The following is a 13,296-nucleotide window of genomic DNA, read 5'->3' as shown; positions in this document are numbered from 1 at the left end:
TACGCTAAGAAATCCACACTTGACTAGCATTTTCAGCATGCTTTATTTTCTGGGTTCTAAAATAAAATTGCCTGGGTTTGTGTATTTGAGATATTTTTTAGGACATTATGTGGCATTTATGTAACCTATTCCATCCCCAAAGAGCTTTGTAAATAGAAACCAGGGTAATTCTGACTTTGGAAGTTTTGGACTAGGAGATTGACCCTGTTTGTATTCCATGTTATAATCAGCTTTTTGCTGTGAGTTCACATTAGCTTTAATTTCAGTCTTCTCTGTGACTTGAATTTATTTGGCAGTGTCAAAATATACTGCAGTGTCCTCATTATCATATGCCACTTCCCTATTGCCACATTTAGAGAAAGGAAAAAAGTGTCTGATGTCTGGGTCATTCCACAGAAAATAGCACTTCAGAAAAAGGAACCACAGAGGGAAGGTTGAGAGGCTTCTTGCACTGAAATGAAAGCAATACTAAATTCTCTTTCTTTTCTAATTAGCCTGAACTGCTAAAAGGAAATCCTAGGGAGGGAAGTGAATGATTTAAATATTCAGACTTACAGGAGAATTTCTTATTTCCATAGCTTGTAAATAAAGTTTCTGATGACTGGTCAAAGTGATTTTTTTTTAAATTTTCTGCTTCCTAGCTCTGCTTCATGTAGGCAATTGAAACCGTTTCAATTTCCTCTTTGCTATTCCCGGTGCAGTAAGTCACCCACAAAAAGTATGCTGGCAACATTTAGTGCTTTCCAGTCTATTGCTGGTGATAAGGGGCAATGTGTTGACAGAGCAGAAAATTAAAGGAGATAATTTGCTCTTAGACTGAAAACAGTGCCTGAATTTTGCCTTCAGGAGAGGACCAAGGAAAGAAGATGTTCCAGTAATTATTGTAATTCTCTTGGTCAGAGTAAATAACAAAATTAGACTATTCTCTGATGGGACACTTTTCAGTCTTAAGTAGCCTATGGTTTCCCTTCCTTGAGGCATGGTTAAACTCTCCAGGCTATTTTGAGCATTTTCATCAACCAGCACAAAATTCTTCTGTGTAGTTCTGCTTTTACAAACTAAGACAGTGCAGCTGCCAGGACTTGTGAGCTATCTCGTCTCAATGCTGAAGCCTTTTCTTTTCTAGAGACTTGTTAAAATGCCTGTATTTTAACTCTATAGGCAAAGCTCCCCCAAATCTGCCTCAAGGTGTATCACCTTTGTTGCATAACCAGTATATTGTGGGACCTGGAGGACTTCTGCCTGCCTACCCAGTAAGCAATTTGTTTGTCCTTGACTGATTAAGCCTTGGTGCAAATGAGCCCTCCAGACCTGCTGTTGTCTATGCCAACACATTTCTGTTGGCACATGTTGCACCTGGAATTCTTGTTCCAAATGCTGAAGAATGTTAAATGTATTCAGTGAGGGTTTACTGTTGATAGTAAACTGTATACGTGTTGGTACAGACCTGATTTAGCTGCTGTTGTAGGTAAACATGCATGTTGCTATGGTTGTCAGCATTATCAGGTTTTAGGCCCTTTGAATAAAATTAGATCCATTTAGGTTTGTGTTACTGGAGTAGATAGTATTGCATAGTAGTAGTGCATAGTAATGGTTGAAATGTGCCATGTATCCTTTCTGTCACACTTTAATAGATTGCACGTAACTTTTTGGTGTCTGACCAAGATGAATATATTTTTGGTTACTCCCAATTCTGAATGCCCTGTAGATTTTAAACAATTTGATGAATGATGCATCTGCGAAAACCATATTGAACGTGCGACAGTTATATTCTCAGAGGACTGCTGTCACAAGCAAACAACATCAGTGTGAAAAGCCATTTTAAACTTTGCTCTACTAGCCTTAAAATGCTACAGTGCACCATGATAGCACAATGTGACATATATCTGTACATCTCTAAAATAGACTGGGCCTAGGTCAAACTGTTTAAAGAGAGCCCCAAATTGATCATCATCAGAGAAATGTGTTATAATGTTTTATTTTTTATCTGTATTTAAGCAGATTTATGGTTATGATGATCTCCAGATGCTTCAATCCAGGCTGCCAATGGTAAGTAAATGGCTTGTTTTAATTAGTTTTAAACAAGTTATCTTCAGTGTTGATCATTTGTGCAATACAAAGTAATTAATTTGATAGTGACTGAGAGCTTATCTCTATGTTCTATATTCTGTTTTTTTAATCATCCAGTTTTCTAGGTCGTATAAATTGATATGGTGAAACTGTCATTTGCAAACAGAAGCAAATGTACTCTGTGCTTGTGAATTGAGAAAATTTTAATTGTTATAAGGAGAGTATGACATCTTGTCAAAGCTAGTTGAAGTCTGAGTGTCAATGTTCTCTTTTACCAAGAGGTAGGATTGAACAGCAAGTAAACAAATTGGCAGCCAGTAGGTGCATCTGACAGGTTTTGGAGGTGCTCATGTCACCGAAATTGTAGGAAAAACAAATAACCTCCAACAACATTTTTAACTTTAGGAAGGCATTACTTTATTCTGGCCAGGATGTACCACAGAAATCCTCTCATCCCCACATAGGCCGGATGTGCAGAGAGAATCATTCCATGACACACGTTTTTGCAGGTTTTTCTCCCAAACTTTATAGTCAAAACTCATAGTGATGCACTGTTTTAAAGTTCATTGGTCCAGAGTTGAGCAACCTCCAGTTTTCAGTTTCCCACTGGATCTGAATCTCCTCGCCTCCAATGTTAATTAGATCTTCATTCTTCAATTTTCTTATCAGTCCTTTCCAGACCAGATGTCTCCAACTCTGCCAGAGGCAGCATCTGAGGGTAGATGTTCACAGATGGCTGTCGATGTTCCGTTAATGGCCGTTGATGGCCCTTTGTCTTTTGGGCTAATCCCAGTCTGTTGATCTGTTGAGTTCCTCAGACCTCTCGTGGTGGAACAATGCCCTGGAAAGAACTTTTTCCCGGGGCAAAGGCAAACAAAACCCCTTCACTAAAGTTATACAAAAATTTTTAAACTGGTATGTTTTCCAACACTCATAGGTGGTGATCTTTGCATGTGCATCATGGTGACAAATGCAGGTGAGCTGCAAGAGGGAGAGTAAATGAAGTTTTCTTCTTTACCTGGATCAAGAATGTAAATGGCTTGAGTGAAGCTGAGAGTTAGATTCACAAAGAGTCTCAGCCTAGATTGCAGAAAGGTAAATAATTTTGTTTTGAGAAAACTAGGACAAGGATCTTGAAGAGAATGTTTGGTAGTATGTTACTGAGAAAAGTCACCGGATTTAGTGATTCAGCGTATCTCTAGATGCAGAAATGGAGCAACGAGCAGTAATCTGAAAAGAAGTATTACTGGATGAATGCCATAGATAAAGGTCGAAGTCAGAACCAGGTCTTTCATGTGGAGTCTGGGGACAGCCAGAGTGAGATAGTCAAAGGTAAATACAGGGATGTCCTAGACAAAACCCTGTCCAGCTGCACAGCCTGAACACCTGTCTCAAACTCAGGCAACTTTATTTTATAACCTAGCAAATAAAGCATGCTGAAAATGCTAGTCAAGAGTGTAGATTTAGTGCAGTTATGGTAGTCTTAGGAGGAGTGGCTGAAGCAGCTGGGGTTGTTTAGCCTGGAGGAAAGGAAGCTCAGGAGAGACATTATTGCTCTCTACAATTACCTGAAAGGAGGTTGTAGTGAGGTGGGTGTTAGTGTTGTTAAAAACGGAGTTCAAGATAAAGAATTTTTGTAAAGTTAAATAAAAGATAAAAAACAAGAGACAAAAGCCCAGTGCCAGGGTGCTCCTAGCAAACAGCCAAAGAACACACCAGTACATACAGACAGTGTTATCATTATAGGGTTACATCTGTGAGGTACATGCATATTCATGTTTTCATACATTATTCAAACATTCTTGTGAACTTTCTGATGTTTTGGGAACTTCTTTGTTTGGCCTCTTCACATTCTGACTTATCTGCATGACATCCTGTGTGTCAGGTCAACATATTTTATTACTTCTTGTGTCTCCATCCTGCTGCTTCACATCCTCTGATAAGGATTTCGTATGTCCTCCTTAAATTTAACATGGTATTCTCTACTTGTCCTCCAGTGCTCTGGTTTTTGTCATGGTTATCTTATCACTTGGAGGATTCAATCAAATGAAAGGGGAACAACATGATCACTTTACACAATTTGTTAGGTGTCCTGAGTTGACTATATGATGCTTTTGTTATAGGCAACAACCAGATTAGGCCAAATCAATAATTTGAGAAAGCCAGATTAAAATAAAAAGGAAATAGATTTTATTTTACGAATCGAAATCCAATCTCTGTCAGCCACAATCAAAGGGACAGAGTTGAGCCCGGGACTCGACACTGGGTAAATGCAGTTCTGACCCCCTCTCGCATCAGACCTGTGAAGTTCACCACGTCCATCTGGTGAGCCATGGTTATATACTGTTTTTCTTGCCCGGAGCTAGGTTTCTTTTGTTTCTTTCTCTTTCTCCGAATATTCATGCGGTCCTTGTCCCCTGTCCAGTGTTAGAAGAATTCTATCTTGGAGTAGACAGAACAGTGTCAGGGGAAGGATTTGAATATTCATTTAGTCCTCTGTCCCCCCCGGTGTTGGAGGAATCCCGGTGTTGGAGGAATCCCGTCTCCTGCTCAGACAAAGCTACCTTGGGTCAAACAATGCTGCGTCCAAGAAATGATACATATAAAGTTCATTACAGGAACTGGGCATTCACATGCTAGTCCAGAGCTGTCCTTGGTTCTTATTGGCCAATGATGGCTTGAGCCTCCTAGACTCAAGCTCGGAATTTCCATAGGAGCTACTCCCTTCACTTGCGAGTTTGGACTCTTATTCAGTGAACACCTGTGTGTGCTACAATCTAGTGAGGTAACCAATTTCCCAACCCTTGTGTGAGATTTCTAAAAACCTGGATGTTTTGTGTAATGTTACAGGTAAAAATGAAATATGTCCAATTCTAATAAAAACAAAAATAATTTATTTGCGACCGTGATACAGTCCCAACAGCTAACAATCAAACTGATAGCGCAACACTCCCGGGAGATAGGCTAGGTGAACGTAGATTTGGCCTCTATCGCACCAAATCCCCTTTCGTCCACACTGGCTGCTCCAAGGGAGCGGTTCTTGAAATAAATGGGCAGGAGATCTTTCTCCTTTTTAATGCCTTTATTAAGAAGAATCAGCTCAGGTGGGGAGAAATCGACGGGTCGCGCCCACGCCACCGTTGCTCCCAGGCGTGTCACGGAGAAGGAGGGTGATGCAGCTTTGTCCGCTGGTCTGCAGGCAGAGCTGGGGATTCCATCCTCACGGGAGATTAGCAGATTCCTGTTTTTTTGTCTAACACCCCGTGGCATCTCTTTAATCAACATCTTTTTGGGTTAGGGTTGAAATAAATGGGCAGGAGATCTTTCTCCTTTTTAATGCCTTTATTAAGAAGAATCAGCTCAGGTGAGAAATCAACGGGTTGCGCCCTCGCCGCCGTTGCTCCCAGGCGTGGCACGAAGGAGGAGGATGCTGCAGTTTTGTCCGCTGGTCTGCAGACAGAACTGGGGACTCGGTCCTCACGGGAGAGTCGTGGAGTCCTTGGTTTGTTTGTTTAAAAACCCGGGGGGTCTCTTTAATCAGTTTCTTTTCAGGTTAGGATGAGAAATAAAAAGGTCCAAGCAGGTACGGGACAATGCTCCCATCCTTAGACGTCACTTAAGTCACTTGTTGGCTTGTGATTTTAGGGGTTTTTCTTGTAAAAACTGTAAAACTGTAAAAACCCAAGGTGCACTGCATTTCTTATTTGCATACTGGCTCCGATGTCACTCCTATTTTCTGTACCTCGGAGGGGTCTGTCCTGGCAAGTGGCCAGCATCAGGGAAACAATCAGTTAATCACCCGCCATTAACGGGTGATTAAGGGCTTTTCTTTGGCAGCGAAACCAAAGGAGTCTGACCCGGTCTGACTTGGTTTTTTTAACTCTGAAACTTAAAAAAAAATACAACTTTCTATTCATAACAAGGGTGAGAAGCAAAAAGGATCCAAGCAGGTACGGGACTACGCTCCCATCCTTAGACGTCACTTAGGTCACTTGTTGGCTCATAATTTTAGGGGTTTTCCTGGGAAAACTGTAAAAATTCACGGCGCAATGCATTTCTCATCTGCATACTGGCTCTGATGTCACTTCTAGCCTCCTGGTACCTGGAGGGTCTGTCCCGGTGTCCCTTCCTGGCAAGCGGCCAGCATCAGGGGGACAATGGTTAATCACCAGCCATTAACAGGTAATTGAAGAACTCTTTAGCAGTGAAACTAACTTACAGCAACTGGTCTGACTTGTTTTTTAACTCTGCAACCTAAAAAAAATAGATAGCTTTCTATTCATAACAGTTCTTATGCTCTTTTGTTTCACCCGCAGCAGAGTCCCTCTGTCTCCTTTTAGAGTTCTTCGTATTCAAGTTAGTTATTTTCTTCAGTCTGAACTGCACAAAGCCTTCCTCTGGGAATAGATTAATGCTTCTCCCTGATTCCCCAAATCTTGTATTCAGGTGGCAGGTGTTGATGGCTCTGGTTATCTCAGATAGGTATCTTTGTGGGCCATCATTTTTGGGCGTTTCTGGATACATGCCACTGAGAACGACCATCTCCTGTGCAAGAGGTGGTTTCCTTCCTATGTAAAGGTCATGGTATCTCCTTGCCATTCTACCACAGTTTTGTCATCCTGAGAATGAAATTCCTAGCCCCCCTGTGTACAGCTAGTTTGGTTCATATACTTTATAGAAGTCTATATTTTATCTGCACGAATTACTAATTATATCCCTAACATGTAACATATTCTAAAGTGTGATTCGATATATATTTCCCTAAGTACGAATATATTTATCATATTGATATGAGCATGAATTTAATACATTCATTGAACTTTTATCCCCAAATGTCTTATTCTGTTTATACTGAATAGTAAGTTTTGCACCTTTGTTCCAGAGAGTGAAAGAGAAAAAAGAACTGCACAGTTTGTTTTCAGACACTGCACTCACTCCTCCACATTCCTACTCCTAGACTGTGTTGTCTACAGATAGACAGCAGGACAGAGCTCTCCTTTGCTTTTAGTTAGTTTTAGCTAGATGAAGCAAAGAAGTTCCCTGGACTGTAGTTTTTGTTTTTCTTACACCTGTTCAAGCCTGCTGTAGACTGAACACCCAAAAGAGCACCAGCAACTCCACCTGTAGCCCATTGGGCCGGGCCTGGGCCGCAGCATTTCCAGCACCAAAGAAACTAATAAGAGACTAAGTAAGCCAAGCTGCAACCCAAAGAAGAAACTTTCTAAATTTGCCATATTTTTTTTTTGAGCAGCAAAAAGATTTATTGTTTAATATTGTTTGAGTTCTACTGTTTAAAAGTTTTTTTTTTCCACTTTTCTCCAAAGAAGTATTTTCTCCCGAACTGGTTGGGGGGAGGGGCCAATTAAATCTGCTTTTCTAAAAAAGCCCCTTTAAAAAAAAAAGCCCCTTTATAGGTTATCTCCCAAATTTGCCCCAAACCAAAACAAATACATTAGGTTACATAGAGATATCTTAACACCTAGTGTTCAGCTAAGGCCTATAATATAGCATATTCACCCTACTACTATTTCTATAAACTGTGCAGTACATACTTAAAAATTACAGATTTTGTTATACTGACAAACAGCTAAATAAAGGTATACATGATATTATATCTGAATACTTATGATCAGTGCAAAAACTAATATATAAATGCGAAAGCCAATATCATATTGCAGTTCTCTTTTTTAACAGTGTCTTCTCCCATGGAACAAGTGATAGGACAAAAGGAAATGGCCTCAAGTTGCACCAGTGGAGGTTTAGACTGGACATTGGGAAAAATTTCTTCATGGAAAGGGTTGTCAAGTATTGGAACAGGCTTTCCCAGGGCAGTGGTTAAGTCTTTTCTGTCTGTAATGACCTGGTGTAGATTGTGGTGAAGCGATACATGGAATAAATAAGACTCCACAATCTGATGTAGTTATGAAGTGGGTATATGTATTGTCAGCGCCCGGCACAAGCGAGATAGCTCTCATGAAAACTTGTGCCCCAAGCCCTGGTCTGAGCCACATCTTTATTCACAAAGTTGTTCCATATACATTACATTGCACAACCTTGCCATGCATATTCAACCTCTGGCCCCGCCTATCCTCGTTTCACACGGTAATTAGATACATGCCCTTCTGAGCATGCGTTGTTCACGGTGGTGGTGGCACGGGGGTCTTTCGGTGGTCTCTGAGTCTGAAGGCCGTGGTCTTCTTCATGGTTGAACTTTTGAACTTTTCTCCTTTGCATGTGCGCTTTGGTCCCTTGGTGCTTATCTGAGTATGTCTGTTGATTTTGATCACCTTGGAGACAGAGGAGCTCCTTTATCTAGGTTTCTTGTATCCCTTGGTCTTCTCCCGGTATTGTTCTTTATCGCAAGAAGCTTCAGAAATTTGCATTTTCCTATGCCCTTTGTACAATGGCAGAAGTTTCTTAAGTAAAAGGTTAAAATTCAACACACAATTCTACAAGCCAAAATTTAAATGCTTAATTCATATTACTAGCTTAAGCGAACCCCCAAAACCTCCATTTCAGTGGTCTGTTTTCCTTTCCTTTGTGTATTACCATTGTTTTCATATTAGCTGATCTTTTCACATTTGGAAGGGTTGTGAAATGTTGTTAGGAAGAACCTGGGAAGTCCCCTCCTGGACCGAGGGCGGGGGGGGAGTGTGGTGGTTGCAGCAGCAGCTTCTGAGGAGGCGGCAGCTTCTGAGGAATTGGCTCTGGGTGTAGGCACTTGATTGTTGGATGTGTTCCTGGATACAGCTGCCCCAGCTCCTATGTGTGAAGCTCTTGAGGAAAAGAAAGGTTTTTCCTTCGGATATATATATCTTGCTCCTACTCCTGCTGGGTTGGGTCCCTGGCTGTGGTCCCATGAGTGTGTGCCTGTAACAGCAGTATTGTGCTTTCTCTACCTTTTTGCCTGAGATTGCTGGGGAGCAAAGAAGAAAATGCCCCCCATAATGAAATATAATGGGGCAGGAGATCTTTCTCCTTTTTAATGCCTTTATTAAAAAGAATCAGCTCAGGTGGGGAGAAATCGACAGGTCGCGCCCACGTGGCCAGTGCTTCCAGGAGTGGCACGGAGGAGGAGGATGATGCAGCTGTGTCTGCTGGTCTGCAGGCAGAGCTGGGGCTTCCGTCCTCACGAGAGTGTAGGAAATTCCTGCTTTTTTTCGGTCTAACATTCCCGGTCCTCTTTCTAGTTAAGACCTTTTCAGGTTAGGGTGAGAAGTAAAAGGATCTTAGCAGATACTGGATTAAGTTCCTCGTCCTTAGACGTCACTTAGGTCTCTTAATTCCATGTTGGCTCGTTGTTTTTAGGGCTTTTTTCCTGAAACTTACAGGTGAAATGCATTCTCTCATCTGCATACTAGCTCTGATGTCACTCCCCTTCCCCTGCTGCCTGCGGGGTCTGGTATCACCCCTGGCAAGCATTAGAGGGGACAATGGCTAATCACCAACCATTAACAGGTAATTGAAGACGAGCTCTTAACAATAGGTGGCTGCAACATGCAGGTAACCTTCAATTTAACAGCAATTGGTTTAACTTTTTTTAGCTTTGCAACCTTAAAAAAAATTGTTAACTTTTTTATTCATAACAATAAGACTGTTTGTAAGCCAAAGTTCTTGCATTTGGGATGGCCTTGAGTCCCTGTGCCCCAAGAGGAGGGATATCCAAGAGTCCTCTGGAGATGGAGCTAAACCAACTTATCTAGTTAAGCTCTAATAGGAGGAGAAGGAGGTGGTGGTTTCACTTGCTGAGGTTTTAAGGTCCCCTCCAACAGCAAGGATCACATTTTGCTTCTACGAGAGCTATTATCATATGTGAAAAATACACTCACTCTCCTGTGAAAGTTAAAAAAGTTTAATAAAGGACAATAAGAAACAAGGACCTGAAACAGAGTGGAAATTTAACAGAGTAGAAATCCATTTCAGATTTAGGTGAAATGTGCCATTTTGAATTATTAAGTCTGTAGCTTGCTAGCATAAGTGAACTTGTTTATTCTGTTAGCTTTGCTGCACTCACAAAAAGGCAGCTCAGCCGAGGAAAAAGGAATGCAATTTTCAAGCTCAAGAAATAAGAAGGGCCCCTTGAACTTTGAAATGAAGACAAGAGACAGACAGGATGACCAGAGTTTTCTCTCTACAAGGACTAGTTGCAAGTTGTAACTCGAAACCACTGAAATGAATATGCATGAACCTATTGTGAAACTCTCTGCATATGTACAACTAAGGGGGGATAAAAAAGGATCGGGAGTTCTCAGGGGGTGCGCATGTCCTTTAGAGGGAACGATCCCGATGTGCATCCAGCGCTATAATAAACATACCGGCTTTACAGCTTTTACAAGTTGTGGAGTTAGTTTTCTTTCCGCAAATCAGACCGTAGAGCAAAGGCTATTACTCAGCCAAGAGCACACTGTTATCTTTGCAGATACCCCTTAAATACCTTTTCCTTTTAGCCTGTTGCATATTCATAGACCCTTATGCATAGTAAACTTTCCCCCTAAACCAGTTTACATGTTCCAAGAATTGTTTAGCATGTCTCCTCCTTGGATCCGCCTTTTTAGAGCATGCGTATTCCTTGGTTGTGGTTTTAGTCCGTTCTTATCACCTCCAATTTTTGGGCCTTGGTCCACACTGTCTTCAGACAGTGAATGCTGATAGTTGGCATATCTATAGCAAGTTTCCTCATCCTATGTTCATTAGATGTTATCCCATCTAAGAAGACATTTTAACACAAGCATAGCTATTTCACTAAGCTTAATTAACAACAGAAATAAAAACTATATAACAAAGTTATTTTAACAATACACATATAAACCCCATTTTAATATTCGTGAAAAGCCAATATTATAATATGCATCTATAACATCATATATTTTATCAAAGCTTTTGGAGTAGGGAAAATGTCTGTGTGGTGGTGTTGACAGGCTGGGACCCATGGTCTTGTCAGGCAATGTTGTGTTAAGGAGTGCTATGCTTTGGGTGCTGGCATATGCATGATGTTTTGGCATACCTAGGTCCCCTTGTCACCGAAACTGCAAGAAAAACAGAAACCCTCCAAAAGCGTTTTTAGGGTTAGAGAAACAAGGCATTACTTTATTTCTGGCCAGGATGTTTGTTCTGGACAGGATGTGCAACAGAAATAATTTCATCCACACATAGCCTGGGTTGTGCAGAGAAAATCAGTCCATGACACATAAATTTTACTAGATTTTTTAGATATATATAATAAACGCAGGGCGACCCCAACGTTTAGGGAGAAATTATGAGGAGGACTCCGTGGATATCAGAAGGCTAATTAATTAATGTATTATACTATATTTTCCTATATTATATTACACTATATTACATTACATCTAAACTGAATCTGCACAAGCACTCAACTCCACTGCACTGAACAGAATCTTGTGACTGTCCACGGACAGTCCAGACACACACACACATGGATTCAATTGGTCAATGAATCAAAACACTCACACCAGAATCCAATTACCAGTTCCAATTCCCTTCAGGTAAACAGTCTTCCACAATGCATTCCACTTGTGAACAACAACAAGAGCAGCAATTGAGATAAGAATTGTTTTTTCCTTCTCTGAGGTTCCTCACTGCGATTCCCAGAAATATCCTTGGAAAGTTGTGCCTTGCTTTTCCCTGACTTATACAGTCAATACCCACAGAAATTCATTGGCTCAATGTTCATTGGTTCCAAGTTATATAGTTCTTAGTATTTGGTTTCCTATTGGCTACAGATCTCTTCACCTTCTATGCTAATTAGGTCCTCATTCTTATCTCTCTTTTCCCAGAATAGGTGTCTCCAACCATAACAAGAGTGATATTTTTGAGTTGATGGCCCATTAATGGTCCTTGATGGCTGTTGACTGTTTATCTTTTGTGTATCTTCTGTGCTACTCCCAGTCTGTTAAGTTCATCAGGGCTCACCTGGTGTTATGAATAGATATGAGAGTTTGGAAAAGTACTTGCCTTTTTCCCAGGCCTCTGGCAGCAGACAGTAGTCTTATTGGGGCGGCCAGCACCCCAAAACCCACTCTGGTCCACAAGTTCTTTAAGAATGGCCGATTAGGTTTATTATAGAATGATTTATTTATTTAATAGAAACAAATTTATCAGACATTAAGACTCTAAACAGACTATTTACTACACAGGCATAAAACAACAACAAAAAAAGGGAACTACTAGTAGATAACATACAGTGTGAAGCCCAAAACTGGGCAAGAAAATAAGACTCTATAGTCAGATGGCTATAGAGCAGATATTTGTTTATTCAGCACTGGGAGCGAGGCGGATCTCTCTGCCAAAAACTCACTCAATCTTTTTTAGCCTTCAGTTACATTTTAAAAGTCCTCCTGCACAACATCGCAATTACATATCATTGGCATACTCATATTTGCATAAAGCTGTGTCATGACTTTACAGCAGTTTGTTGCTTTTGCGTATGCATCAGTTCCTTCTGTTGTGGTCATCAGTCTTCTGGTGGTCTTTTGATGAAGGCTTCTGTAGTCTTCCTCACGTTTGAACTTTTTACCTCTATCTTCAGCGCATGGCTGGTGCTTGTTTTTTCAGTCTAACCTGTTTTAAGGTAATTTTGCAGTTTGTAAGTTTCATTAAAACGTGCTATCTTGCTCTTGATGGCATTTGTTATCTCACTTGCCCTGCTATCTTGCTTTCTTTGTTACCTTGCTTACTTTACCTGCACATCTTGTTACAATGTTACTTAGGGTTAACCTTTTGTTGCATACAACTTAGGTACCTTGAATCATGCACTTGAATCCTATTTACAGCTAGCAAAGAAATAGTATATATTAGGATTCAATGTATCTTACCATCCAGTTGTTGATGGAGCACATATCGCAATCCTTTCCCTCAATTTCCAGAAAAGTAGCCATGAAGATGTGTTCAGGCTTGGAGATGTAGCTGTCTTACACGTTTCCAGGGAGTGTGTAAGGGGTATTAAAAATGACTAGATAATATTGGCTTTCGCATTTATGTATTAGCTTTTGCATGTTGTTATTGATCATAAGTATTTAGATATTATACAAATAATAAGTCTTTTTAGCAGATTGTTAATATAATATACTCTATCAGCTTAAGTGTGTACTATATTGCACATGGAAATAGTGTAATGAATATAATATCTATGTATCGCTTATAGAAATAGTGGTGTGATTAACGTATTGTACTATAGACCTTAGCAAAACATAAGATGTGAAAAAGCTT

At 40.5% G+C, this 13,296-nt stretch overlaps 1 protein-coding gene across 17 annotated transcripts in view; it reads left to right on the top strand.

Annotated features, from left to right (window-relative positions):
• LOC135289113 (ubiquitin-associated protein 2-like) overlaps positions 1-13,296 on the top strand; it is a 196,901-nt gene that overhangs the window by 128,829 nt on the left and 54,776 nt on the right. For 14 of the 17 annotated variants that reach the window (XM_064402459.1, XM_064402471.1, XM_064402470.1 and 11 more), the window contains 2 exons: positions 1,162-1,253; positions 1,999-2,049. The exons of 1 other annotated variant lie outside the window; for it this stretch is intronic. In XM_064402459.1, coding sequence (XP_064258529.1) covers positions 1,162-1,253; positions 1,999-2,049 — 143 coding nt within the window. The remainder of the gene's footprint in view (positions 1-1,161; positions 1,254-1,998; positions 2,050-13,296) is intronic. 2 more of the 17 variants (XM_064402466.1, XM_064402464.1) reach the window with 1 other exon arrangement.

This window comes from Passer domesticus, chromosome W, assembly GCF_036417665.1.
Source record: "Passer domesticus isolate bPasDom1 chromosome W, bPasDom1.hap1, whole genome shotgun sequence".
Lineage (NCBI taxonomy): Eukaryota > Metazoa > Chordata > Aves > Passeriformes > Passeridae > Passer > Passer domesticus.
This window is presented reverse-complemented; position numbering and strand designations above follow the sequence as displayed.